At 28.9% G+C, this 26,908-nt stretch overlaps 1 protein-coding gene across 1 annotated transcript; it reads left to right on the top strand.

Moving 5' to 3' along the window:
- The first annotated feature begins 19,612 nt into the window (after positions 1–19,612).
- Positions 19,613–25,511, top strand: LOC110641942 (protoheme IX farnesyltransferase, mitochondrial). The gene is made up of 7 exons (XM_021793841.2): positions 19,613–20,031; positions 20,397–20,526; positions 22,556–22,693; positions 22,834–22,967; positions 23,178–23,303; positions 23,706–23,809; positions 24,725–25,511. The coding sequence occupies exons 1-7, from the start codon at positions 19,691–19,693 to the stop codon at positions 25,072–25,074; spliced, it is 1,323 nt and encodes a 440-aa protein (XP_021649533.2). The 5' UTR covers positions 19,613–19,690; the 3' UTR covers positions 25,075–25,511.
- Positions 25,512–26,908: the final 1,397 nt, after the last annotated feature.

Below are 26,908 nucleotides of genomic sequence, written 5' to 3' on the forward strand. Positions count from 1 at the left end.
AATTAAAATTATAATATGAAATCTGTCTTTTGAAAAATAGTATATATTTTTAATATTTATTATATTAATAGAAAATGATAATATTTTTAATTTTTAATTTTTATGAAATATATTTATCTTATATCATAGATTTATGTAAAATGATAATAACTTTGTGAAAGAATTATTTTATAAAAAATATATCAAATTAATAAAAGAAATTTACACTTTATAAAAATTTAAAGATATAGTATTTTTAAAAAATAATATAATAAAATTTTATTTTTAATTAACAATAATGTTATATATTTTATTATTATTAAAATTAAATAATTTAATTTATTATTAGTAATTTAATATATTTTTTATTATATTAATAAAAAATATTATTTTTATATATTTTTAAATAACATTATTTACTCATTAATCTAATATATTTTTTTAATCTATAAAAAATAAATATTAATTTACATAAATCATGAGATAAAATATAAAAATTTTATGAAATTTAAATTATTTTCTTAATAAAGTAATTTTATTACATTTTAAATGAAATAATCATGAAAATTACTATTAATATATATATATAATTAAATAAATATTTTAATTAATTACACCATAAAATAAAAATTTATTAAGTTAAATTAAATAAGAAAAAAATTTTAATTAAAAATTAATTTAATAATAATCATTTATTTTATTTAAAATATAATTAAAAATTAAATTAAAAATAAAAATTATAAATTATATGCATAAGCATTATGCTAATTATTTTATATTACCAAAGGAGAGTACACTTTAACTATTTTTAAAAACAATAAAAGTACCGCCTTGCCCTCTTTTTGCACTTCATCTTAGCCCGAAAAGGATATCCTGCTCGGGTAGTGCACCAAATTCCTCATAAGCTCTCAGTCTCCATGGGCCGCGCATGGCCAGGGCCCAACCCACCACGACTCCACTTGCGCAGACTCTGAGTTTTTCAGGCCCACTCTTAGCGCAGAGTTGTTTTTTACGCAGGGCGGAATCGAACCCGAGACCCCCGGAACGTTACGAGGCTTTGATACCACTTAGTCCCAAAAGGATATCCTGCCCGAGTAACCCACCAAATTCCTCATAAGCTCTCAGTCTCACGTAATTATAATAAGTAATTATTATTTAAAAAAATTATTTTAAATATATGAAAAAATTTGAATATTATAAAACTCATTCAATACTTATTTATATGATTCTAATTGACTTTATTATTTTATATAGGTAACCTACATGAAATCACTGCCATATTATATAACTTTTTTCGTATCTGAGTTATATCTGAGTCATCTACTCTTATATTATTAGCCATTTCTATCAATTTTATTTTATTAATGATGAAATAATTAATTGCCACGTCAATGTGTGATGTACAGGAATAGATTCAAGGCCACATGATCAAATGTGATACATTTTATATTATGATATACATGGCTTTATGCCCAATTTGCTGTTATAGCTTTTTAGCCATTCTGTTGCATACTTGGTTGACATTACGTGTTCCATGGCATGACGGCTCGAGACACAGATGAGTCCAGTACTAGTGATACCTGCTTATCCAGTCCAGTCCAGTTAGTCAGTTATAGGTTACCTGGGCATTAAAATGAGTTAGGAAATCTTGATGATAAACAGTTGAACCTATGGTTTCTAAAGGCCACCAACATAAGCATAACTCAAATATTTATCAAAAATGCATCACTTGTGATCATATAACCTTGAATTAACTATTTCTATTTGTTTAGTTTATTTTTTTTTATTATTATTGCACCACTAAGTATCATGCTTAGCGCATTGGTTTTCCCACGCGTAGGTATTGATGACAAAGTCCAGTAGTGGCATTGGATTGAGATTGGAGATCTGATTTGCAGGAGTAACGTGTCACCTCACCATCACATTTTGGTAGGGCCCGTGAGCCATAATAGTGTATTTTTCAACATTGTACATAAACATTAAAGTTGTAATGTAAATTATGAATTTGTATAATTAATTTATGTATTATGTAAATTAATAAATTTGTAAATTTCATTTATGATATGGGTTTGAAAGTTGACATGAACTAAGATGAATATGGTATGAATGATGATGATGATTGATTTGAAATTATTGGAAATATTGGATTTGATATGAGATTTTAAAACAAGTGACTAATTAAACAGGGCAAATGTTAAGAAAACAGGGGAAACTTCGTCAATTTCTCCACTTAAAATATTGAGTATTTAAATTAAATGGTATTAAAATTAATAATGAAATAAAGTAAGATAAAATAAGGTGCACAAAATATGGCATTCCTTGCTCGGCTACATTGTACATCAGGTAAGGGGTGTTACAGGTTTTGTTTTATCTCTGGTGACATATCGTTGTAGTCCTCTAGCCTGAATAAACAACAAACAAGATCTTGACCACACAAGATAATTAGTACCATCAAGCTTTACTCGATTGATTTGTAAAGAAGGATTGTTAGTCATAGTACTCATCTTGGTCTCTAAAATGTCCCTTTTTCCTTTAGTCACGTTTAACATCAAACCAACAACGAGGTAGCAAGAGAAAAAGGTAACTTGGAACAAAAAAAAAAAAAGTGTAGTAGCAGTAGCACTCGAAGTCTACAAATGCAGATTGTAGAAGAAACAAAAAATCCATGAATCAAAAAGTGCAAACCAGATGGGAGATATCAGCTGGGCAGAGGCGCAATACTGTGGGAAAATTGCTGGAAGGAGGATCAGCCAGAAAAAACACTCAAAAAGAGCTCCACACACTAGTGCATGGGATTAGTGGCAAAGCTTAGAACGGCGCGTGCGATCATGCGCGTCACTAGACGACAGCCAAATTTTAGGGAGAGGTTGATTGGCAACCTTTCTTCCTCTTGGGACTAGCGGTGTATGTCAACTCCCTCTGAGTTGTTGCCTAGAAGCTTAAACCTAGCAACCCCAACTCTGTTTATAGGTAAACTCATGCCAATAATAAATGGCAGAGCTCTGATACTATGTTGAAACAATTGATTTTGAGAGAAAAGTTGTTTATTTCACTATATTCAATCTATGCACATTGGTTGTATTTATATACCAAAGATTCATCCTAAAGAAGGAATCCTAAATACACAAAGAAAGGGAATCCCATATGGAGCGGAAGATTAACATAAATAGAAAAATATAAAAAATCCCTATAATCAAGTACTACAACACTTCAAAGTAGGAATATAAATAACTAACTTGATTCCAATAGTTACTTATCCTTCCTTATCTTTATTTATCCCTTTTTCATCCTCATTTAAATAGAGCTTAAAGGGTGCTTCACTTTTATAACAATAATTAATAGTAGTAGACAATTCCTTTCTTTTTGACTTACTAAGTACAATTTTATTTCATATTTCACATGTCACATGCTTCACTACTTGCTTACTTTACACCGATAACACTAGGGGTAAGCATTGATTAGTTTTAACATAAAAACCAAACTGAACTATTTAATTTCATTTTTTTTTGGGTTTTTTAATTAATCGATTCAGTTTCTATTAGTATATTTTAAGAAAATTGGTTTTTCAATTTGGTTGGATTAATTCAGTCAAAAAACCTATCAAACTGAATTTTAACATTAACATAAAGTGTTGCCATTTTGCATTTGTAAATAAATATACACATAAGATCCCTAAGTACTACATTTAATCCTTCACAGCGCCGCCTTGCTCCCAGCCTCACCCTCTATCTCAATCTCAGTTCCTTTTCCCTTCTTTCATAGCTCAACTTGCCTCAGCATATATCGTGACCACTGGCATTGCTCTTGTGCTCCCTATTCCTTTCTCCAGCATCGTAACTCATAGCCAAAACCTCCCAGGAGCCCAATCCAAGTGTCCAAACTCCCAGCCCTTTAAATCGCAAAGCAAGAACGATAGTAGTTCCCCTCTCCAGCTCTCCTGGCTCTCCCCCTTCAATGGTTGTCTTCTTCCCCAATCTAAAGTCCAGACTTTGACGTTCTTCCCCTTTGATGGTTCTTCAATGGTTTGATGGCTCTCCAAGATTCAATGGGTTTGCACATACGCCCGACACCAACAAAGTCAAAATACAGCTTAGCAAAAAAGTAACAAACTAATAAGTTAAAAGAAGCTTCCCTCCAAATACTCCGACATGCCCCCCTCAAGTTGGAGGCTGTGGAGGATCCATCCTACCCAACTTAGCAACTAAAGAATTATAGGAAGCTACTCCTAGTGGTTTAGTATATACATCTGCAATTTACTGTGCAAAAGCCAAATGAGATGGTAATATGAAGCCCTTCTGTAATCGTTATCGTTCCCTCATAAGATGCAATCAATATCAAGATGCTTTGTCCTATCATGAAACACAGGGTTCTTGGCGATGTGCAAAAGAACTTGATTGTCACACATGAGGGGAATTGGAAGTTGCAAAGGAACCTTAAAAGCTCACAAACTGTAGCAGCTATACTTCTATATCATGCTTCAACAGATGACTTGGAAACAGTATGCTGCTTTTTAGTCTTCAACTAATAAGCGCACAGCAAAAGAAAACACAAAACTCTATGAGAGGCTTCCTTGAGAATGAGAAAGATGCTCAATCAGCATCACAAATGGCTGAGAGTTGAAGATCAAATTGCACTAGAAAATAAAGACCCTTGGAGGGACAACTTTTTAGATATCTTAACAAATGGGTTGCTGCATCCCAATGTGGCTTCCTAGGGGCTGCCATGAACTCACTTAAGTGTTGCATTGAATAACTGATATCAGGTCTGGTAATATTGATGTAAAGAAGTCTCCCAATAAGCCTGATATACCTATCAGGATCTGACAGAAGCTCACCATCATCAAGAGTCAAGTGCAGGCCTTTAGGAAGAGAAAAAGAATTAGATTTAGCATTGAGCATTCTTTTGCCCTCTAAAACATCAAGAATAAATTTCCTTTGACCGACAAAAGTTTCTTTATCAGACTAGCTATCTCCAAGCCAAGAAAATATTTAAGATACTTGATTGTAAACTAGGAATGTAAAGCTTGTTTCACCTACTTCATAGACTGCACATTCGTACCAGTAAGTATCACATCATTAGCATACATCAATAAAATCATACTCATCACCAACACTTTTGGTAAACAAGCAATGATCATGAATAGACTGTGAGAGGCCCAAGGACTGCAAAATAGTTGTAAATTCCAAGTTGCATTGCCTTAAAGCTTGTTTCAAATCATAGAGGGACCATTTCAACAAATAAACTTGGCTTCATATATTATCTATATGATATATAATGTGGGAAGGGGGAACATTGACGTTTGCAAAAATACCCATAGAAATTTATTCTAATGATAATTAAGGACTAAGTTTAATTAGCAATTAAAATTTAATTTTTATTAATTTTATTATTTAAATTAATTTTAGAATTTATATAAATTTAAATTTTTTATAGTCCTATTTGTAGTTAATTTCTATTAAAAGTATTAAAAAAAAATTTAACAATAATATTTTCACTTATATGAGAATTTATTATGATTTTTATTTAATAATAAATAGAAATTCTATTTTAACTTGAAAAGAAACAAAATAACAAAAAAAAAACTATGTTTAACTTTCTTATAGCCCTAATATAGTATTATTAAAACTTTAACGTATTGCTTAGTATGTTGGAAATCCAAAATTTATATAATATAATAAATTGTGTATTTATTTTCTCATAATAAATATGTATTTAGACTATATTAATATATAAGTCCATTAAAATTAAGAATTTTATTTTATTTTACATAATGATTAATTTTATCATAAATTATAATATTAAAAATTTTAAAATCAAAATTAAATATTAATAAAAAAAGATAAAATCTATCATTTATAATCCATAGGTATGAAGTAAAGAAGACATTCGAATTTCTCAAAATACCTTTCATTATTTTTATTATTTATAATTATATTTTTTATCTATTTAAATTAATTTTAGAGTTTATTTAAATTTAAAATTCTTAGCCCTCTTTGCATCTCAATTCTACTTAATTAAGTTTTTCTTTCATAATTCAAAACATTTATTTATAATTCTAAAATTAAATATAAATATAAATAACAAAAAGTTATATACGTTAATTAGTATTAGAGAATTATATTATAGTATTTTGTTAGGATTAGAATGATGGAAATAGCATTTTTTATGATTAGATTAAAAATATATGAAATATTAAAAGTACATGTTAGTGGATCTAATTAAATTGTTCTTTTTTTCAAAGATAATCCTCACTGAAATTTGCTTCGGTATATTGATTATCACATAAATTTACTTAAGCCTTTATATTTCAAGTTGGATAGAATTGAAAATATCCTTATTTTTTTATATTATTTATAATTATATTATTTTTTATTATTTAAATTAATTTTAGAGTTTACGTACATTTAAAATTATTAATTCTACTTGTATTTAACTTTTCATTATTAGATAGTATTTAAATAGAATTTATAAATTCAAATTTGATTATATATATATATATATATATATATATATATATATATATATATATATATATATATATATATATATATATATAAAGGAACATTAGCATTGCCTAAATGCCCTTTATAATTTATATTATTTATAAAAATATCAATGAAAACGCATTTATAGCGGCCAATATATTATTTGCCGTTAATAACATAAATAATAAAGAAAATTCATTGCTAATTTATATTAATTCATGGCTAATTACCTTTATTGACAAGGTATTTGTTGATAATACTTTCACTAATGATAGTCTATTCTTACAACTTCATCGCTAATAATTTTTAGCGATGATGTTTCGTTACAAAATCCATGAATAATTTCAATCGTTAATATTACTATAATTAATATAAATTAAAATTTTAAAATTATTATAATAGTAATTCTATATATACTAAAAATTATATTATAATTTTATATTCTTAATTTTATAAATACTGTTAATTCATTAAAAATTATTTAGTTTATCTAATAAAATAACCTTAAATATTGAATTTCACTTTCACTAATTCATTTTTTTAATCATTCTAAGAATTTAAAATTTTATAATATCAAATTATAAATGACTATTAAAAAATTAACTATTTAATGAACCTAATTATAAAATTATTATTAAAAATTAACTATTTAATTAATCATAAATTTTTATTTATATCAATAGATATAAAATTCTAATCCAATTCAATAACAAATATTTCACTTATTATAAATTTGTATCTTTTAAAGAAAAAATAGTAACAGATAAGCTTTTACATTTAAACATTATTTTTGTGCAATAGAACCCATGCCTAATTAACTTTGACATATCATGTGATTTTTTTTCACTATATTTTTGTGTTTCTTTTATTCTCAAATAGGCGAAATATATTTGTGAGCCTTTAAATTTTTTGAATTTTTATATATCATAAATACCATTCTTATTAGGTAATTATATGTTAATGTGATCACTAGGACTTTATTATTATTGACAATATCAAATGATAACTTGCAAATTCATTGATATTTATATAAATTAAGATAGATTGATTTTCTTATTCCTTTCATGTTTAATATTAATATATCTAATAATATTTAGGATGATTAATATTTATGTGATGGTATGATATTTTAACTGTCTATTGAGTCTACTTAGTTTAAATGTAGATTAATTAATAATATGTTAATCTCCTTATATGCATGAACATATTTTTTATTTTCTAATTTAATAATCAATCTTAGATAGATTGTTGACTTTGACCATAAGGTTATAAGAAAAACTAATTATATTTTTATATATATTTATGTGAGAAGTTATACTCCTCTCAATATTAATTTTAAGTTATTATGCTTTAAATTTTTGAAATAACAAAAATGATAGAAAGATAAAAAAAGAAAAAGAGAAAAAAAATTTACTACTTGAGATTATTAATTATATATGTAACATCTTCACTTACGTAGTGCATGCGTTATCTTTATTCAGATCGAGGTTATCTTGGCATGACAGTGGTACAAATAGCGAATGCGCATAAATCAAATATCTGGAATTACATTTTGGTGATAGTGAGGAGATATAAAATGATGAAATACAAGGTAAGAAAATACAAGAAAAATTAAGAGAAAATAAAAGAAATGAAGTGCAACTAGGTTAAACGAGCCGGCACCATAGTGATGTGTGATCGCACCGGGAAGTTACGGCGGGGACCATTGACTAGCCTTGGACCGCGGGGAACCCTCGGAATTAAATTTTAAGACATAATTAAAAGCCTAATGAAGTGAAATTGACATGAGAAATGTCCCAAAAAAATTAATAAATTAGTACAAAAAAAAAATGAAAAATCAATAAATCGACAAAAATTGGTGTTACCGAAAAATAGGGAATACAAACTGAATAGGGGCATTTTGGTCAATTGATACTTAGAGTTGACTTTTGACCTCAATGTCCATTAAAAATAAGTGGTATTACATTTTGAAAATGTCATGAAAAATTAAATTGTGGTTCATTATATAAATAGTGAAAGAAATGAGGTAAATGTGCAAATAATAAAACTTTAATTAATTAAACATTAAACAAATTTTAAGTGCTCCACTAACTACAATTTAAGGGATTTAAATAATACAAATGGGACAGAAGTAATTCATCATCTTCAACCTTTGGAAGTGTGGCCGAATTCCTATATGGGAGACCTCCATGGTCGAACTCCCTTCCTTACCATACATTCATGATTCAAGCTCCATTTCACTATAAATCCTTCATTAAACCTTGCATACTCAGCTTGGGGAAGACATTGGCAGTAAAAAGAAGAAGTTTGAGTGAGGTTTTATAAAGCTCAAAATAAGGTTAGTGCTTAATCTTCCCATTTTCTTTCATTAGATCTTGTTTTGAGCTTTGGGTGAGTTGATTTGTTAAGAAATTGAAGAAATTAATGTGTATTTGGTGAGCCCTTCATTTCGGCAGCCAAGAAATTCATGGGATTTGATGTGTATAAATAATGTAGATGAGTTTAAAGATGATGTTTGATATGGGTATATGTATAGAAAGTAATAGGAATTGAATTGATTAAAAATGAGAAATTTAAATTAGGCTTTGAAACAATTATTGGGGATTTGTATTGTTGCTTCATTTTGGGCAGCCATGAGAACATGGGAGATTAATTATCTAATGAATTTAATTGATGTTTTGGGATGTTGATAAGTAAGCAAATGAGGGTTACATATGGATTGGTGAAAGTACTTGTGCTAGAAATTGATTGAATGTGAATTGTTGAATTAGATCATTTGAATTAGGATTTGAATTAATTTTTGGAGACTTATGTAATTATTGGCTTTTGGCAGCCTTGAGGACATGGGATATTGTTAATTCCATGAATTTGAATGGTAATTTTGATGTTGGTGAATAAGTAAATATAGGCTATGTATTGATTGATGAAAATAATTATACTAGAGTTTGATGGAATGTGTACATTATGTTAATTTTGATTTTGTGAAGTAGGGATGTATATTGTGTATTGAGGACTTGTATAAACTGCCCAAAATGACCATAATAAGATGCGATGAATGATTAATTAATGTGATGAATCCAGAATTTAGGTATGGGAATTAAAGGATTAGGGAATTGAATGTGTATAGTTTGTGTATTTGAAGAATTTTATGAGGACAGTATGCTTATGGAGCTATAACCCTGATTGTGTGGCCCCAATTGGTATGAGGCCAATTGGAGGTAAAATTAGACATATAATAAACTAACTTTCATGTAGAAGCCTTACCAAAAATATATCCAGAAAGTGACCTAATCCGGAATAGGTAGCTTGGCAAATCTAAAATTTGACCATATGAATAGTAGCCATTCAATTGGCCATAACTCACTCAAAACATGTCCAAATGACCTGCAATTTATATCATTGGAAAGCTTAGACATAGGGCTACAACTTTAATAGAGACCACCAAGCCCAGAAATGCCATTAAGCAAGTCAAATTGATTGCCCAAGTTGGGTTACAAAAACTAGCCGAATTGACTTTGACTTAAAAATGACTTAATTGTGCAATATAAGTACAACTTGACCAGCCATAGTAAAATGACCATATTTTGGTCTACACAACTCCAAATGACCTAAAATTTATACTGACTGAAAGCTTAGACATAGGGCTACAACTTTAGTGTAGATCACAGAACCCATAAATGCCATTTACTGAGTCAAATAGCTTGTACAAATTGAGGTATCAAAACTGTCCAGAACCATTGCAACATAGAATTTGACTATATGAACAGTAGTCACTCATTTGACCATAACTCACTCAAAACAGGTCCAAATGACCTGAAATTTATATCAATGGAAAGATTAGACATAGAGCTACAACTCTTATGAAGACACCAAAGCCCAAAAATGACTAGAACCAAGTCAAATTGCTTACCCAAGTTAGGATACTGAATCTGTCAGAATGAAATTTGACCTAAAAAAAAATGACATAAACTTGCATTGAAAATATAATCTGTTCAGGTTTAGTAAATTGATCATATCTTAGTCTAAACAACTCAGAATGACCTGAAATCTATGCCAAAAGTTCAATAAGACATAGAGCTACAAATTTGCTTCTTTGACTAGAAGCTAAAAATCAATGGAAACAGGACATTTAGCTAGATCAATCTAACACACTAAAACTGAAAAATTGACAATAATATGCAATGAAGCCTAGAAATAATTTGGCAATAAATGCCAACTTATGAAAATTATAAATTACACTATACTGGTAGCATATTGAAATACAAATTGTGACATGTTGATATTAGAATCAACCTATCCATGATGTATAAAAAGGGTCAACATTTTTGTTGACCAATGAAAGACATAATGACCTATGAACCCTAAAAATAAAGAATTAAATATTGAAGTTTGTAAATGCCCTAGTATTGCCTAGTTGACTAGTTTGAATAGGTTGGCATGCCAGTAGGTACTGACAGCTGTATTGTTAATAGCTTATGGCTATAAGGATTTTTAATAGCCTATGGCTATACGGATTATGTTATGATACTCGGCTTATTGCCTTACTGATTGATTATATGGCTTTTTAGCCACACTGTTTGCATACCAGGAGATACTTTGTGATCGATGGTATGACGGCCCGAGGTACTAGGTACCCAGTGCTATTTTAACCGTTTATCCAGTCTAGTCAGTGTATAGGCTACACGGGCAGTCAATTAAAACATTATTCAATTCAGGTAGTTAAGTATAATGAAATTTCAATACAATTAAATTAAGTATTGAATGAAATGAAAAAAAAATAACAATAGAAACATAACAAAAAATACAATTTGCAGAACCGTAGAGACTTAAAATACAATATAGTTAGAATAATTTGTATACTGAGTATATTTACTGAAATGTTATAAACTAAGCACTTCCAAAGAGGAACAAACTAGTATATAAGATAGTTGATACTAGAAATACAATACCAAATTAAATTGATTCCTGAGTATCCGAATTATGATTTATTTCTTTCTTTATTTGTATATATTATTTCTTGTTATACTATTGCATCACTAAGCAGAAATGCTTAGCGCGATAGAACTGTTTTCCTAGGAGGAATTGGCACTTCTCTTTGAAGAATATGATTGATGTTGTCCTGGTTCGAAGATTAGAGCTGTTCTCTCCCCTCTAAAGTCGCTCAAAACTGTCTCTCCTCCTCCATCAGCTCCTATGAGCATCGATCTCTATCCAGTCAAATCATCTTTTAAAGCCTTCGATTATCAACAATCTGGAAGTTATTCATCGGCGATCAGATATCCCATCGGCATTTATAAGGACTCCAGCAGAGTCCGTTATAATCCATTTCATGGACAAGGAAAACTAGAATTCTGCTGTGGATACCCTTGATTAATGGACAAGGAAACCCTAGTTGGCGATGTGACCCTCACTGGAACAAGAACTGGGTGGTTTTAGCTAATTAGCTTATAGAAAATTAATTTTTTGACATGAATTAGTTTATACAAATCAAGGACATTGATATTGATAGGGAAAAGAAAATTACAGAGAAGTGGTGAAGTTTTGCTATGTGATTGGATTGTAAATTTGAGAAATTATTTTTGGATTTTGTTGCCCTATGCCGTGAGTTAGTTTCTTGTTCCAGCCAATATTTTCGCTGTTAGGCCTCCGATTACGATCGCTAAGCAAGTCAAAATTGCGACATTCATCTGTGACCATCTACTTTCAGCTAGATACAACACGGGTCTGTGAATTCTTTCAAAATTATAGCCACAAAACAGTTTTCAGTTGGTTAATTTTCAGTTGGTTTTGGTGTGGACCATGTACCTTGTCTTAGGCGAGACGCAACGGCGTAAGTTGCTTCTTCTTATTCTCTCTCTTTTCTTAACGTGGTCAAAATTTGCATAGTTGATCTGCGTCTAATGTTCTAATGTATTTGTTTGCTGATTTGCAGGCTAAAATGGGAATCTACTTTAGTTGTGGACCAGAGGAGAAGCACTTTCTAAGAAATGCACATCCATTGAACTTCCTTGAACTTTGGACTCGATGATTGGAATAAAAAGTAATAAATTTTATATAAAAATGTGATTAGGGTTTTAAAACATTCAATAATCTCTCGAATAATATTGTAATTGTTTTGACTTAAAACTGTAAAATTGGAGGATGCGAACGAATGACAATAATATAAAATTGAAAGCCATCTTTAAAAAAAAATAAAATAAAATAAAAACTCAGCTTTATTCAAAATAAATTATTTATGAAAAAAGAATTTAATTAAATTCTTGTACAATTATGCTTATTTTTTATTATTTTTATTTTTTAAAATGAAATTATTTTATAATTAAAAAAACTGAATTCTTTTATTGTAAATATGAGAATTGATAAAAAAAATTAATTGAATTTAATTCTTGTAAAATTATAAATTTTAAACATGGATAAATAATTTAAAATTTAATAAATTTCATCAACATTTAGTGTTTATTATTTTGATAATCACCGTTTCTTTAAAAACTGATAAATTATTGAATTAAAAATTTTGGAGGTTTTCCATAATATAGGCACATTGATATTTTTTATTAAAAATAAAAAAATGTCATATTTTATATTATTAAAAGTTTTGAAACTATAAACTTATGAGAAATATTAAAAAAAAACTTAATTATAAAAAATTAAAATATAATTAAATTTAAAATTCAAACATAAAAATATATCAAATTCAAATATTACAAACTAATCTATTTATCTATCTATCTATCTATGGGAACATTTGCTTTGCCCAAAATGCCCTCCTTCCTTCAAATTAATTACAATAATATTTTTATTATTTAAATTAACTTTAATGTTTGAGTAAATTTAAAATTTTTATTCATACTTATACTATAACTTAATTAAATATAAAAGTTTATGAGAAGTGATTAAAATAAGAAATTAATAAATAAAAAATAAAAAATATAATTAATTTATAATCGATCTATAATAATATCCTTATATCTATAACTAGGGTTGTTCACGCTTCATGGAGGATCTAAATCGAATCAAATAACCAAACTAAATTGAACTGAAACACAAAAAAAAAAAAAAAAAACTATTACTATAGGAACCGAATTGAATCGAACTGGAGTTATTTTACTATTTTGGTTCGGTTCTAGTTCTAGTTCATCAAGAATTGAACCGAAATTGGACCGAAACCAAATTGAACAAAAATCAGTCCGAAACTCAACCAAGCCAGAGCTGAACTAAACAATTAATTTTATACATATGTATTTTTTATATATTTTATATATATTACATAGTTTCAATAAAATTATATATATTATATGCAATTAAGATGGTTATATATACAACTTAATTTATTATTAATTATAAGTATATATATGTAATCCAATATTAATTTTTATTATTTTTAATTATAAATATATTAAATCACTTTATAATCATTAATCATCTTATTAAATCACATTTTCATCATGTAGTATGTATAAGATAGTATAATATATTTATTAAAATATATGTTATGAAGTGACTATGTATGTGTTGTTTCACATGATTGAATTATAATCCACTCAAAATGTCAATAGTGCAATCTGAATAAAATATTTTATAAGGTATGTGGTCATAGTAGAGTATGAGCCAAAACTATATTTAAGAGTCAACGTTAATAATTAAATTTACTAAGCTTAAAATTATATTAGTTATCTTATTTTTAATTTGAAAATGTTTCAATTATAATTTACAAAATTTTTATAAATAACATTTACTATATTAAAATTAAATTTATTTTAATAATTATTATTATGAATTAAAATTTAAATTAGTAAAAAATGTACATTGTCCAATAAAATTTTAAATTTTAAATTGTTGAATGAAAATATAATAAAGAATTTCTATAAAGCCAAAAATTACGTAGTTTTGTATTATTAGTCTAGGTTAAATTAATCCTAACTCATATTATACTAATTGATTTGCTGTTATTTTATAATTTGGATGGAAATATTATATGACTTATTATATGTAGGATCAAACATTTACCACCATACCAATAGTTTAAACTTTTAGCAGAGTCACAACTCTAACCTTTTATAGCATAGCAACCTAAGCGTCATGAGCTGAAAGGATCTAGACAGAATGCTAGCACATTGAGCTATCCCATTCAATGCTAACAATCCACCCCAACACTTGCTAGGGATTCAAATCCATTACCTTGGCTATGATACCAATCGAAGGGTTGAGCATTTACAACTGTGTCAAAAACTTAAACTTTTAGCAGAGGCTCTGACCTATTATAGCGTAATAGTCTAAGCGCTATGGGTCGAAAGGACCTTAGCAGGATGCTAGTCTACTGAACTATCCCTACTCAGTGCCAACATTATGGATATTTGGTATTATCTTACATTTTTATGTGAGAATTGTTAGTTAAATTTTAGCATTTCTCTTGAGTAAGTTATTGTATTTATATTACATTATTGATATTTTATTTTAATATTAGTATTGTTATTTTAATAGTACTGCTATTATTTTTATTAAAATTTTGATGTTAAAAATATATAATTATTTTTATTCTTTTAAAAGAATCATAACAATACTACAATTTTAAGTGTAGGAACCGATAACTAAATCGAATCGAAACCAAAAATAAAACAAAAAATAGAAACGAAAACTAGAACCAAACCGAAACCAAAAGCATTTAGAATGGAATCGGAATCGAAACCGAAATTTGATTCCTCTTTTAGTTCCAAAAAATAAAAGAACCAAAGTTTGATTCTGGTTTTGATTCTTACAAAAAATCGAACCGGAAATGGAATTGCACAACCTAATCTGTATAATTTATAAATGTACGAAGGAGGGGAAAACATTGGATTTTTCATACCTATATGGATTTATTATAATAATAATAAAAAAGGACTATTTTTTTAATATTAATTTATTTTAAATTTTTATTATCTAAAGTAATTTAGAATTTATATAAATTTAAAATTTTTAATTAATAAAGTCTCATCCAAATACAATCAAGTTAATAATTAAAAAAAAAAAAGTGTGACCACTCGATTCCATGGGTCGAACTGACATTAGAACCTGGGCCAGCATAAAGTCTTTGAGGCCCGTAGTAAACCTCAATATTTCCAAACTCATAAGGCCCAACAATCAAGACTCAACATACAAAACAAAATAAAATAAAATATTATAAATCAATTTGGGCCAACTCAACCCAAAACCATCAGAAATTCACAATTAGGGGAGTTCAGTTCAATCCTGATATTTAACATGCATTACACTATTTAATACCATTAATTTTCATTAATCAAAGCATTATATTTGTAAAATAGTATCACAATGGAGATCTAAGAATAAAATAAACAATTAAATAAACTAGTAAATAAATAGAAATTTCTAATTTATAATATTGTACCTTGCAGGGAAAAAAATACAAATTAGACTCTGAAGAAAATTAGTTCTCCTACAATCTGGGGAAAAAAATTTATTGAATAAAAGTGAGTATTTGACTTAGATAGTTTAGATATTGGTTACAGATACAATTTCTATAACTACCTAAAATTAATGGAATTCTATAATGAAATGCACATCCAATATATATAACAAATAATTCATCTAATATTCATATAAGAAGATAATTTTGAGTTGCATACACACACACACACACACCTAGTGTGTTACATCTATATGAGGAGTTGATCCCTATACAGCTCTCTTAATCCAAATCCTGTTAGTGAGCTTAACTCAAGCTGAACTTTCACTTAGATTCAAGTGCGGGAGCCAGTGAGACCAACTCAAAGCTGTGCCTCACCCTGACTTTCCATATTCACAAGGACCAAATTCCAGTGAGACTAGCTCAAGTTGCGACTGCCATCCAATTTATTGATGGAAATTCACTCTCAAGTTCAATTCCTTGTAGTTTATAGAATTGCAAAGAGCTTTTGATTTTTGATTTTGTCATCAAATTTGTTGCAAGTTTGATATTCCTTCTACTCTTGGGCAATTAGGAAATCTTGAAGTTCTTGGCTTATCGAGAATTTTCTTAAGTGGGAATGCATCACCTGAGTTGGGCAATTATCAGCAATTAAAGTTGCCGTTAACTTGGTGTTATAAGAGCCATTTTAAATAGTTGAGGGGTTAATTGGACTAAAAAAAAGTTTTAGGGTGAATTTAACTGTTGAGCAATAATTTAGAGGGACAAAATGGGTCTTTTCCCTTAATTATAACTCTATTAACTATATGAGTTTTAATTTGATAAATAAATTAGATATTTTAAGTGAATAAGACTAATCAAAATAAAAAATATATATTAAAAACATACTAATAAATCCTAATTTAAATACAATTAAGCTAACAATTACAATCTAGAAAAAAAAAACACAGTTTTACGTGGAAACAAAAGAAAAAAAAGTCTTTTATAAAAAAAAAAATAAAAGATAGAATATTATATTTTTAAAAACTTGTTTATCTATAATGTTATAGCTTTAATATCATTCAATATATTTAAATTATAGAAAATATTACAATCCTTGTGATAAAAGGAAAATAAAATATAAATTTTTTTATAATGTAATTCTATTATACTTAGAAAGCAATGTAAATATACTTTACAAAATAATGAGTAAAAAAAAATACAATGAGAATTATATTAAATGTAAAATTATTATATATTAAATTAAGAATCTATTTATTATCATGTATAAAAGTGACAAGGGGAATAATAATATGGATAAAAGCAATCACAACAATTTGGTATTATGACAATGAATGACTAAAGTTAATTGGTTATTTAAAATTAATATATTTTAAATAAAATAAAATATTCTAACATTAAGAAAATAGGGAAATTTATTTGCATTTTTATATTAATAGTAATGTGAAAACTTAAAATTTATTGACATTAATTATCTAATAAATTACATTATTTTTTTAAGAAAAATATGTAGAGATGAAATAGTTAACGTTTTAATATATATATATGAAAAAAATCATAAACTATATAAAACGTAGAGTAAAAAAGGCTGATTTAAAAAATACAACAATCAAATGTATAAAAAATTTTAAAGAACAAATAACTTTAATAAAATAAAATACAATCATTGTTATTTATTATTATGATAATGAATGATTAAATTAATAATTAAATTTTATTAATTATTAAAAATAAATATATTAAAACAATATTACATCACATATGAAAAATAAAAGAAAATTATATGAAACAAATTAACGGGAAGAAACTAGTATTATATATAAATGTAGGAAGGGGAGGAAAGAGGAGGGGGACATCAATTTTGCCAAAAATACTCTTTATTTTTCAAATTATTTATAATTATATTTTTATTATTTAAATTAATTTTAATATTCAAATAAATTTAAAATTATTAATTTTAAAGTTTATATAAATTTAAAATTTTTAATTTTATTTATATTTAATTTTAATTATAAAATTTTTTAGGAAGTAATTAACTAAAATAAAAAAAATAAAAAATAAGAAAACCAAACAATCGAATGGTGAAAAAGAAAATATATTATTAAGCTGGTAAATTGACTTGAGAAATTTTACTGAAATATTCCAATCTGAAAACTACATGTCCCATATCTGTCATTCTTTGAGAACAATTAAATAAAAAATATTATTTAATATAAATTAAAATTTTAATACAAATACTATTTTTAAAGTACTTATATATAATATTTATTTATTATTTTAGAAATTAAAAAAAGGTTACACTTATATTATAGCTACATATATTAAAAAGAGTTTATATTTATATTTAATTTTAAAATTTAAAATGAAGTCAAATAATTAAGTATTATAAAAAAACTTTTAAAATACTATTTAATTAAGTTATAATAGTGAAAGATACTTTTCTATTTTTAAAGTACTAAAAACGAGAGCAAGATATGAAAAGGAAGAGGAGAAAAAAAAATTAACTTACTTAAAAATATTTTAATATGATGATTGTGAAATAATTAAAAATGTATGGTTAATTTATATTTATAAGTTAATAAATAATATATTTATAACTTATATAATACAATCTATAATTTTAAAAAATAAATATACTTATTAAATAAATTAAATAATTTTTAAAATTATTTATATTAAACAATATGATATAAAATTTTAAGATATCAATATAATAAAAATAAAAATTTTATAATTTTAATGCATTAAACTAATAAAAATATATTTCAAAAATTATTTTTTTTAATTTTATGAATAATTTTTTTACATTAATTTAGTTATATAATTTCATTATATAAATTAATATTATTTTAAATTATGAAAAATTAAAATAAAATATATACAAATCAACTTAGTTTAAAAAAAATAAAATTGAAACGAATTTAATTTAATAAATTAATTTGTATTTATTATTAATTTATTTTAACTTTTAAATATTTTTATCTATTTTTATTTTTTAAAACTTGTTATTATATTATTTTTATTATATTTCATTTAAAATTATAATTAAGTTAATATTAGATGTTAATAATATAACACGCTTTCATAAAAATAATAATAATTTTTAAATTGATAAACATTTTTATTTATATAAATAATTAAAATGATATTAAAATTAATATTTTAATTTAAATAATTGATAATATAATCACCAAAATAATATGGAAAGCCAAGTAACAAGCAACGTGTGACCCGAATAGAACAACTATCTGATACTCAGACACTCGGAGAAAGCGCTACTCACCAAAAAAAATACTCATGGACAGTCAAATCACATTATAAAATAAGAATTTCAATGTAATCACCATAATCAAAATTTCATCTGGCATATGAGGACTTTTCACATAGGTAGACTCATAATTTCATTTAATCACAAACTCTCAATCTTAATAGAATTTACATCAAAAGCCTAAGAGCCATTAAATATGCATGCTAATATTACAAATTTGATACCTAAATCTGACATTCAATACCAATGGAAGAGAAGAAATAATTAAATATAATATCTATAATACTATGATAATACATAAAAAAATAAAAAAAATTAAATAAAAAATGTGTATAATAAATATAATAATGTAAATTAAAAATTATTATTATTATTATTATTATTATTATTTATTTTTTTATTTATGTTTTTTTAATTTAGAAAGCAGCTAGCAAAGTTAAAAAGGATTTTTGTGAATATACTTTTTAATAAAAAAATTAAAGTTGAAGAAATACGGGTCAAGAACCTGCTGGTACCCATAAGCTGAAAAAACAAACCCAACTCTATTGGGAGCCTATGATCCTCGTCATGTGGAGGAACTCGATGAGTTTAACACCAAAGCTGTTATCAAACTTGAATTATTATCATTATGGATCGAGGTCTTCATCGATTTTCAATGCAAATGGCTTCGTCTTTGTGCCGCAATTCCTCTCGCGTTGCTCATCTTCATCCGCCGCCATCCCTCCACCTTCAGGCTCACTCAGATCTAGGTTTCTGAAACGCAAATCTGATGAAATTCAAACTTTCTCCCCAACTTCCTCGGTCGCCGCTGTCGACCTCTCACCCTTGACTTACGCGGTGCAATTGGCTCGCCACTACAGCCGCTGCTATTGGGAGCTCTCCAAAGCTCGCCTCAGGTTACCTTTCCTCTTTCAGTTTCCTTTTTTTTTTTTAATTTTTAATTTTTATTTTTTGTGTTTGTGCTTTAGTTGTCCCTTTTTCTTTAGCTTATCTTGGTTATTTAATTCTTTCATGTTCTTCAGTAGTAGTTTATATGTAATTGATAGAATTGATTTCACTTTATGCAATCGTTTGGGATGGTAACATTTGGAGTTGGTAGCTTTAAATTTCCTGAGGTTCTATATCTTGATTTATCAACCTAAGTGTATAACGTTCAATTCTAATGCATTATGCATTAATTCTTGGGTTTTGTGTACAAAATTAACCTATTAACTCAGTTTTAGGAATTTATAATGAATGAATTTCACTTCTTTGTTTCTAGCATGTTAGTTGTTGCAACTTCTGGAACCGGATATGTTCTTGGGAGTGGCAATGCTGTTGATTTTGGGGGACTATGTTGGACTTGTGCTGGTACGATGATGGTTGCAGCATCTGCTAACTCATTAAATCAGGTTTGCTTTGGAGAGATAGTATTTGGTTATGATTGTACACGTTAACAAACAAATTGCAACTCTTAACAGTGTCTTATTTTGCTTATAATGAGTGCCTCATCCTCCGCTATAATGTTTTCTTTCCATTTATAAAATTTTGTTTATCATAAGCATTCATTCCTATGGTTTTATAAAATTTTGTTTATTATAAGCATTCATTCTTATGGTTTTCCAAGAAATTTATAATCGAAGAAATGGATCTCTCATTAGCTTATGTAAGTTATCCATCTGATTAAAAGTTTTAATTTTCATTTAGAGACCTGTATATAGACGTAGGATAGTGAAGTGAGAAACAGAAAACATCAAGAGTTTGGTTGTATGAGACTGCAATAGCATTTGGCTGTTTTCTTGAAGGCAATAACGTAAGGTGATCCATATAATGCTCCTTTCTTTTTGGGGGTGCGAAGAGAGCTCTAATGAATCTTACGATAACCAATAGGTTGTAGTACAGAGGAGAGATATATGGGAACTAGAATAAGGTGTGAATAGAGAAAATTGAGGTGCTTGAATGATGGAAAGATAACATCACTAGTAGGTGACTCTGGGGATGGTGGTTTAGTTATATCCCGTCAACAGCTATGTATTTAGGTGATTCTCCAGTCCAGGCTGTTGATGCTGATTCTGGCAGATTGGAAGCTACAAGTCTAGTGGTGGTGGCCTTCTTGCACCAGCTGCCTTACAACAGGTGTGCAAGCACACGAATTTTGTGATGTCACCTGCCTCATCCTTGTAGAGGTCTAGAGGTGTTGGATTGAGGTTCTAGTGCAACTTTAACAACTATGAAAACAAATTAATTTAACTTCTCATGTCCTGTATTTTGTCTCACTTTAATTCAATCTTATTGTGAAGGAATGGCCCTAGTATGTGGAAACTGGGAACTGTGTAGGGGATAATATAAAAAGAAAAGGAAAATGAACTTTGATTGGAAAAACTGGTTGTGTGTACTTTTGCTTGTACTAAATTGAGGCAACTTATGGCATTTGAAAGGAGGCACCACAAAACTTAAGAGGAGAAATTACAGCATGACCAAGTCAAAGTTTGTAGCATTTCCGCAAAAGAAAACAATAAAAAGTAGGGTGATCCTTATTTGGTTTAATGAAAAACTAAACCAAAGCATTGTAATTCAAATTATTTGGCTTATGTTTTAAAAAATTTGGTTTGGTTCAGTTTTTAATTTTAAAAGATTTTAGTTTTCTGTTTGGTTTTTATTATTTCCAAACTAAAATATTGAATAAGCCAAATTATTATTATTATTATTATTATTATTCAATATAATTATGTACATGTGTATGTATATTTATATTAGAATCATTATATTTGGTTTGAATTTTGCTTTTCTTCCTTATCTAGTGTGACTTTCACTTCTACATAATTCAGTTTATTTGCTTGCCACACATTTCAAAATGAACCGACACTTACTCCTAAGAAAGGTAAGTGGCATACAAGTTAAAAATTACAGCTAAAAACATATTTCCTTTTTTCATTCCTTTATTGTGATGTTACATGCTATCCCTTGCCACCTTGTTTTGATATCTTTCTTGATTTTGCTACTGTACTCAACTAAATTAAGCCTTGCACCCAAGTCCCAAGCTTGTTGGAATTGACTATATAAATCATTTTCTTCTAGTCAACTACATCTTTAAAAAGACTTGGGACCACTAAGTCTTTTTTGTCAGCCTAAATCTGCTCATTGCTTTCTTTTCTCCTGCAATTTCAATTTGCTAAACCTTCTGTACAGGTGCATTTAATTAGGTTAATGTAAGAGACAAAAATAGCTAAAGGAAAATTGGAAGAAAGAGAGAGAGGGACGGAGATTATTTTTTTGGGTAATTGTATGGGCTTCACTCACTAATGGCCTAGTTGATCTATCATAGGCATTTGGCCTTTTATAAGTGTTTTATTGCTGATAGCATCTTGCATTTAGTTGCCTTTCATATTTTACTTGGTCGAATTGAACTTCTGAGATAAGGGTTTGTATATATGTTATTAGGTGTTTGAGATAAGTAATGATGCCAAAATGAAAAGAACAAGGCAAAGACCACTTCCTTCAGGGCGTCTTACAATACCACACGCTGTTACCTGGGCATCTTCTGTTGGTTTAGCTGGCACTGCTTTGTTGACTTGCAAGGTGGCCAAATAAATTTGCTTCCCACTTTTTACCTGCGTGTTATTTGACTCTGATAATGTCCTCTCTTATTGGCACCTAATGTTTATTTTGCTGGGACCTGAGTGACTAATGTTGCAGCCTCCATGACAAGATTGTTGCAGGCTAATATGTTGGCAGCTGGGCTTGCAGCATCCAATCTTATTCTTTATGCATTTGTCTATACACCATTGAAGCAGATTCATCCGGTCAACACATGGGTTGGGGCTGTTGTCGGTGCCATTCCACCACTTTTAGGGTAATTTTGTCCTCCAATACCTTTTGACTGCACATTTTTTCTTGTACAACTTCCTAGTTGATTCATAGGCCAATGGGATGGGCCCTTAGGGGTTTACCAGTTATGTTTATATGTATGTATTTATGTGACTTTGGCAATGTCAAAGATGTAGCGAGAAAAATCTTGGTTTACCTGCATCCAGGCTCATGCTATTGTTTTCTTGGTTTTCAGGTGGGCTGCAGCTTCTGGCCAGGTTTCACTGAATGCAATGATTCTTCCTGCTGCACTCTATTTTTGGCAAATACCCCACTTCATGGCCCTTGCTTATTTGTGTCGCAATGATTATGCTGATGGAGGGTATGTGCAGATGCTGTGATTTTAAAGTTACTCAGTGTCTCATTAATTTTTGATTGGTTTTGATATAAAAGCTGTAGCAAAAACTGTTCTCTGATCAACCTGATTGGCTGTTCTGGACATAATTTCACAATAATGTGTGTAAATTTCTTAATCAAATTAACAAATTAGTGACATGGGAATGTTTAATCTGGATGATATCAACATAAGTAATTTGGAGGGGGGATGTGGTATCCTCACACATGTATGTGAATGATGCTGTTAAAATATTCAATAACTTGTGCTCAGCCTCTCTCTATCTCTCTTTTGCTTTCAATATTAACCTGTTCCTCATATATATATATATATATATATATATATATATATATATATATATATATATATTATCATTTGTGGCATCTTCAGGTTTAAGATGTTCTCTCTTGCTGATGCCTCTGGTCAAAGAACTGCCTCAGTAGCTCTTAGGAACTGTCTGTATCTGGTTCCTTTGGGTTTTTTGGCATATGATTGTAAGTTCCTGTCAACTGAAGAAAACACTTATCTTTGTTACTTCTTTTGTTTTTTGTGGTTTCTTCAAAGGTTAAGCCTTGACGCAACAATAAGGTCACCCCATTTAAAAAACAAAGGGAAAGGCTATGTGCATTTGACTCTCTAAAACCTACAATGTGGAAAGCCTTGTGCAGTGAATGCCTTTTTTTCCCCTCTTTTTGTTAATGTTTTCTTCATTTGGTACCCTTCTGCAAGTTTCTCATATTTAAACAAAAATAAATGGGTATGAAGCATGTTATTTAGTTTATTTTAATCTGATCTATGTCTTTTTTTCTTTTCGTACTTTTCAGTTGGGATCCATGGCTTTAGTTTATGTTGTTAAAGTGATGCATACATGTTCACATGAGATTTAGTTTCTGTTGTTACGGTGATGCATGTATGTCAAGGTCTCCACATAATCCTTAGACATGGTATGGAATAACTTTCTTCTTGTTACATGACTCTGCTTTAAAGCATAAAGAATGACTCCTGAATCTGTTGTTCTATACCTTCTATCATGCGTGAGGAATATACTTGTTTTAGGGACATTATCTTGTTTGCAGACTTGTCTCTGTAGCATTTTTACATGCAATTATTTCATGGATTCTTTGACGATTTCTTCTGCACATTTGTCAAGCTTATTAAAATCATGTACAATTCTTGGTTTTTGCACATAAAATTTTTAATGAGTTAATAAAATTTATAATGCTTAAGCATCTTTGCCTTAGTACTCTTCCTTGTGTAATACACTTTGTAATTGATATTTACAACTGGAATTAATTTCTTAGAACTCTCTTTTTGGTATGTCACAACAATATGAATAATAACTTGATATTAAAAAGATGTCACGGTAATCATCTCTTCTAATCACCTAATTTTCTGAATACTGTGTGCAGGGGGTGTGACTTCTGGTTGGTTTTGTCTTGAATCATCAATCTTGACTCTAGCAATTAGTGCGTCAGCCTTTTCATTCTACCAAGATCGAACAGTACATAAGGCTAAGAGGATGTTTCATGCCAGTCTACTGTATCTTCCCGTATTTATGTCTGGGCTTTTGTTTCACCGTCTTTCTGGAGAAAGTGAGCTTCCATCTTCCTTGGAAGCTAAAGTACTAGACTCTGGAACTGATGATCAGAAGAGCGAAGGAAGGCATACAATTGGTAGTATACAAGCACGTGCACCTGTGGCATATGCTTCTATTGCACCATTTCCTTTTCTGCCAGCACCTTTATATTCTGTTCCCTAATAAGTTGAGTGTCTGGCTGTTAGTGTTGCTTTGATCCAATAAAATTAGAAGGCAGCTCTGAAAGTTGGGTGCTGGGCCACTCTCTAGTCATTTTTTGAGATGTTTTTCCTTCCCCCCATTTGTTAGATTTATTTTTCTTGTCATTTTGATGATTAGGATGGTAGCTTGTGTTTTGAGTTTGATAAAAATCAAGCAATTTCTTGTAGATGGGGTTTTTCTTTCCTGAGCATGTTTTAAGAACTGTAATTGGACTACTGCGGGGTTGTTATAACAGAGGATGGCAGGCGCTTCACTCTTCAGTAGGATTCATCGTGGGTGGGGTTAGGCTTTGTGCTTTTGAAGTGGGGGTATGAGACTGCATGTGGACTATGCAACTTTACTACTGTATTTGTGATGTATATTAAAAAAATAATACTAAACAAAATAAATTCCAAGGAGACAGCCCTTGACGGAGCCCTTTTTTTTTTTTATCTGATTGTATCTTGCTCACCTTGGCTTTAAATTCTCTTGATTCTCGTGTCGCTTGAGAGATCTCAGCTTCTTTTCTTTCAATTGTCAGCTATATGCCCTGTTTTAATTCTTTTTCTCACGTAAATCATTTAGAAATTTGGTCATCAGATTGGCTTGCATAAGCTATTGTGTCTAGTCTCTGCGTGCCTCATGGCAAGCTTGTATCTCCCAGGACTTGTCGAAGGAACATTTAGACATTGTGTCACAGGATTTCTAAGCACATTCTGAAGAATTATCATTCAGCCCTTGTAAGACAATAGGTTTTCCATCACCAGTCAATATAACTCTTGAAGCTTTGAAATCAAACAATATTGGATTAAAACTTTTAAGCCAATCAACCCTTGAAATCATATCAAAACTTTTTGGGTACAAAATTCTCAGGTCAAAATTAAATGATAAGACTGCATTCACCAAGAAAAATATTGGCACTTGTGCTCACAATTTTCCTTCCATCAGCAACAGAAATAGTGGCAGTTGATATTTCCACCATTGGTAGCTTCAATTCTTAAGCAACTCTTCTATCTAGGAAACTATTAGTGCAATCTGTATCAATAAGAATCATCAAGTGTCTACTCTTATGCATCCCTAGAACTTTAATAGTTTCAGCTCCTTAGGTATAAACTTCTCCACCATTAGCAAAATTGCTATTACTATGTTTGCTGTAAGAAGTAGATCTAAAACTAGCAGAATTCTTAACATGGCCTTTGTATCTTCTATTATTATTTAAAAGTTACTCTTCTAATCTAGTAGCCTCAATAACTCGAGGAAGAGTGGTTGGTTTCATCATTCTCACCATAAGTCCCACCTCATCCTTCGAATCCCCAATAAATCTTGAAAAAAAAAAAGATTCCCCCAAATTTGGCATTACCCTCTCTTTTCTAATTCTTAGATCCTCAAAAGCATCTTGTTACTCCTCCACTGTTCCCTTTTGCCCCAACTTCATGATTCCTCAACAATATCTTGTAACCCTTGGTCCCAAATCTCTCACAAATACTTTGCTCAAATTCTTCACGGGAGATTCTTTTTCCTATTTCAATTATTAAACCAAGCATCTGACTTATCAGTTAAAAACAAACTAGCAATCCTAATTCTTTTATCCTTAGGCACCCTATACACATCAAAATATTTGACACATTTTCTAATCCAAACCCTAGGATCTTTCCCATCAAATGTTACCATTTCAATCTTAGGCAAATAAGGCTTTGATCCCACATTACTCAAAGAATTACTAGAGTTTCTAGTAACAATTCTTTGTACGTTAGATCTACCCTCATCATTGCTACAAGTTTCCTTATCCTTTTCCTTCATCATAACGCTCTTGAAA

This window comes from Hevea brasiliensis, chromosome 18 (assembly GCF_030052815.1).
Source record: "Hevea brasiliensis isolate MT/VB/25A 57/8 chromosome 18, ASM3005281v1, whole genome shotgun sequence".
NCBI lineage: Eukaryota > Viridiplantae > Streptophyta > Magnoliopsida > Malpighiales > Euphorbiaceae > Hevea > Hevea brasiliensis.

What these genes read in the sequence shown, in the direction of transcription:
- LOC110641942 (XM_021793841.2), top strand. Translation starts at nt 19,691, where the DNA reads ATGATCCTCGTCATGTGGAGGAACTCGATGAGTTTAACACCAAAGCTG. An exon ending in CTCTCCAAAGCTCGCCTCAG is followed by an intron (nt 20,032 to 20,396) that starts GTTACCTTTCCT and finishes CTTTGTTTCTAG; the next exon opens with CATGTTAGTTGTTGCAACTT. An exon ending in CTGCTAACTCATTAAATCAG is followed by an intron (nt 20,527 to 22,555) that starts GTTTGCTTTGGA and finishes ATATGTTATTAG; the next exon opens with GTGTTTGAGATAAGTAATGA.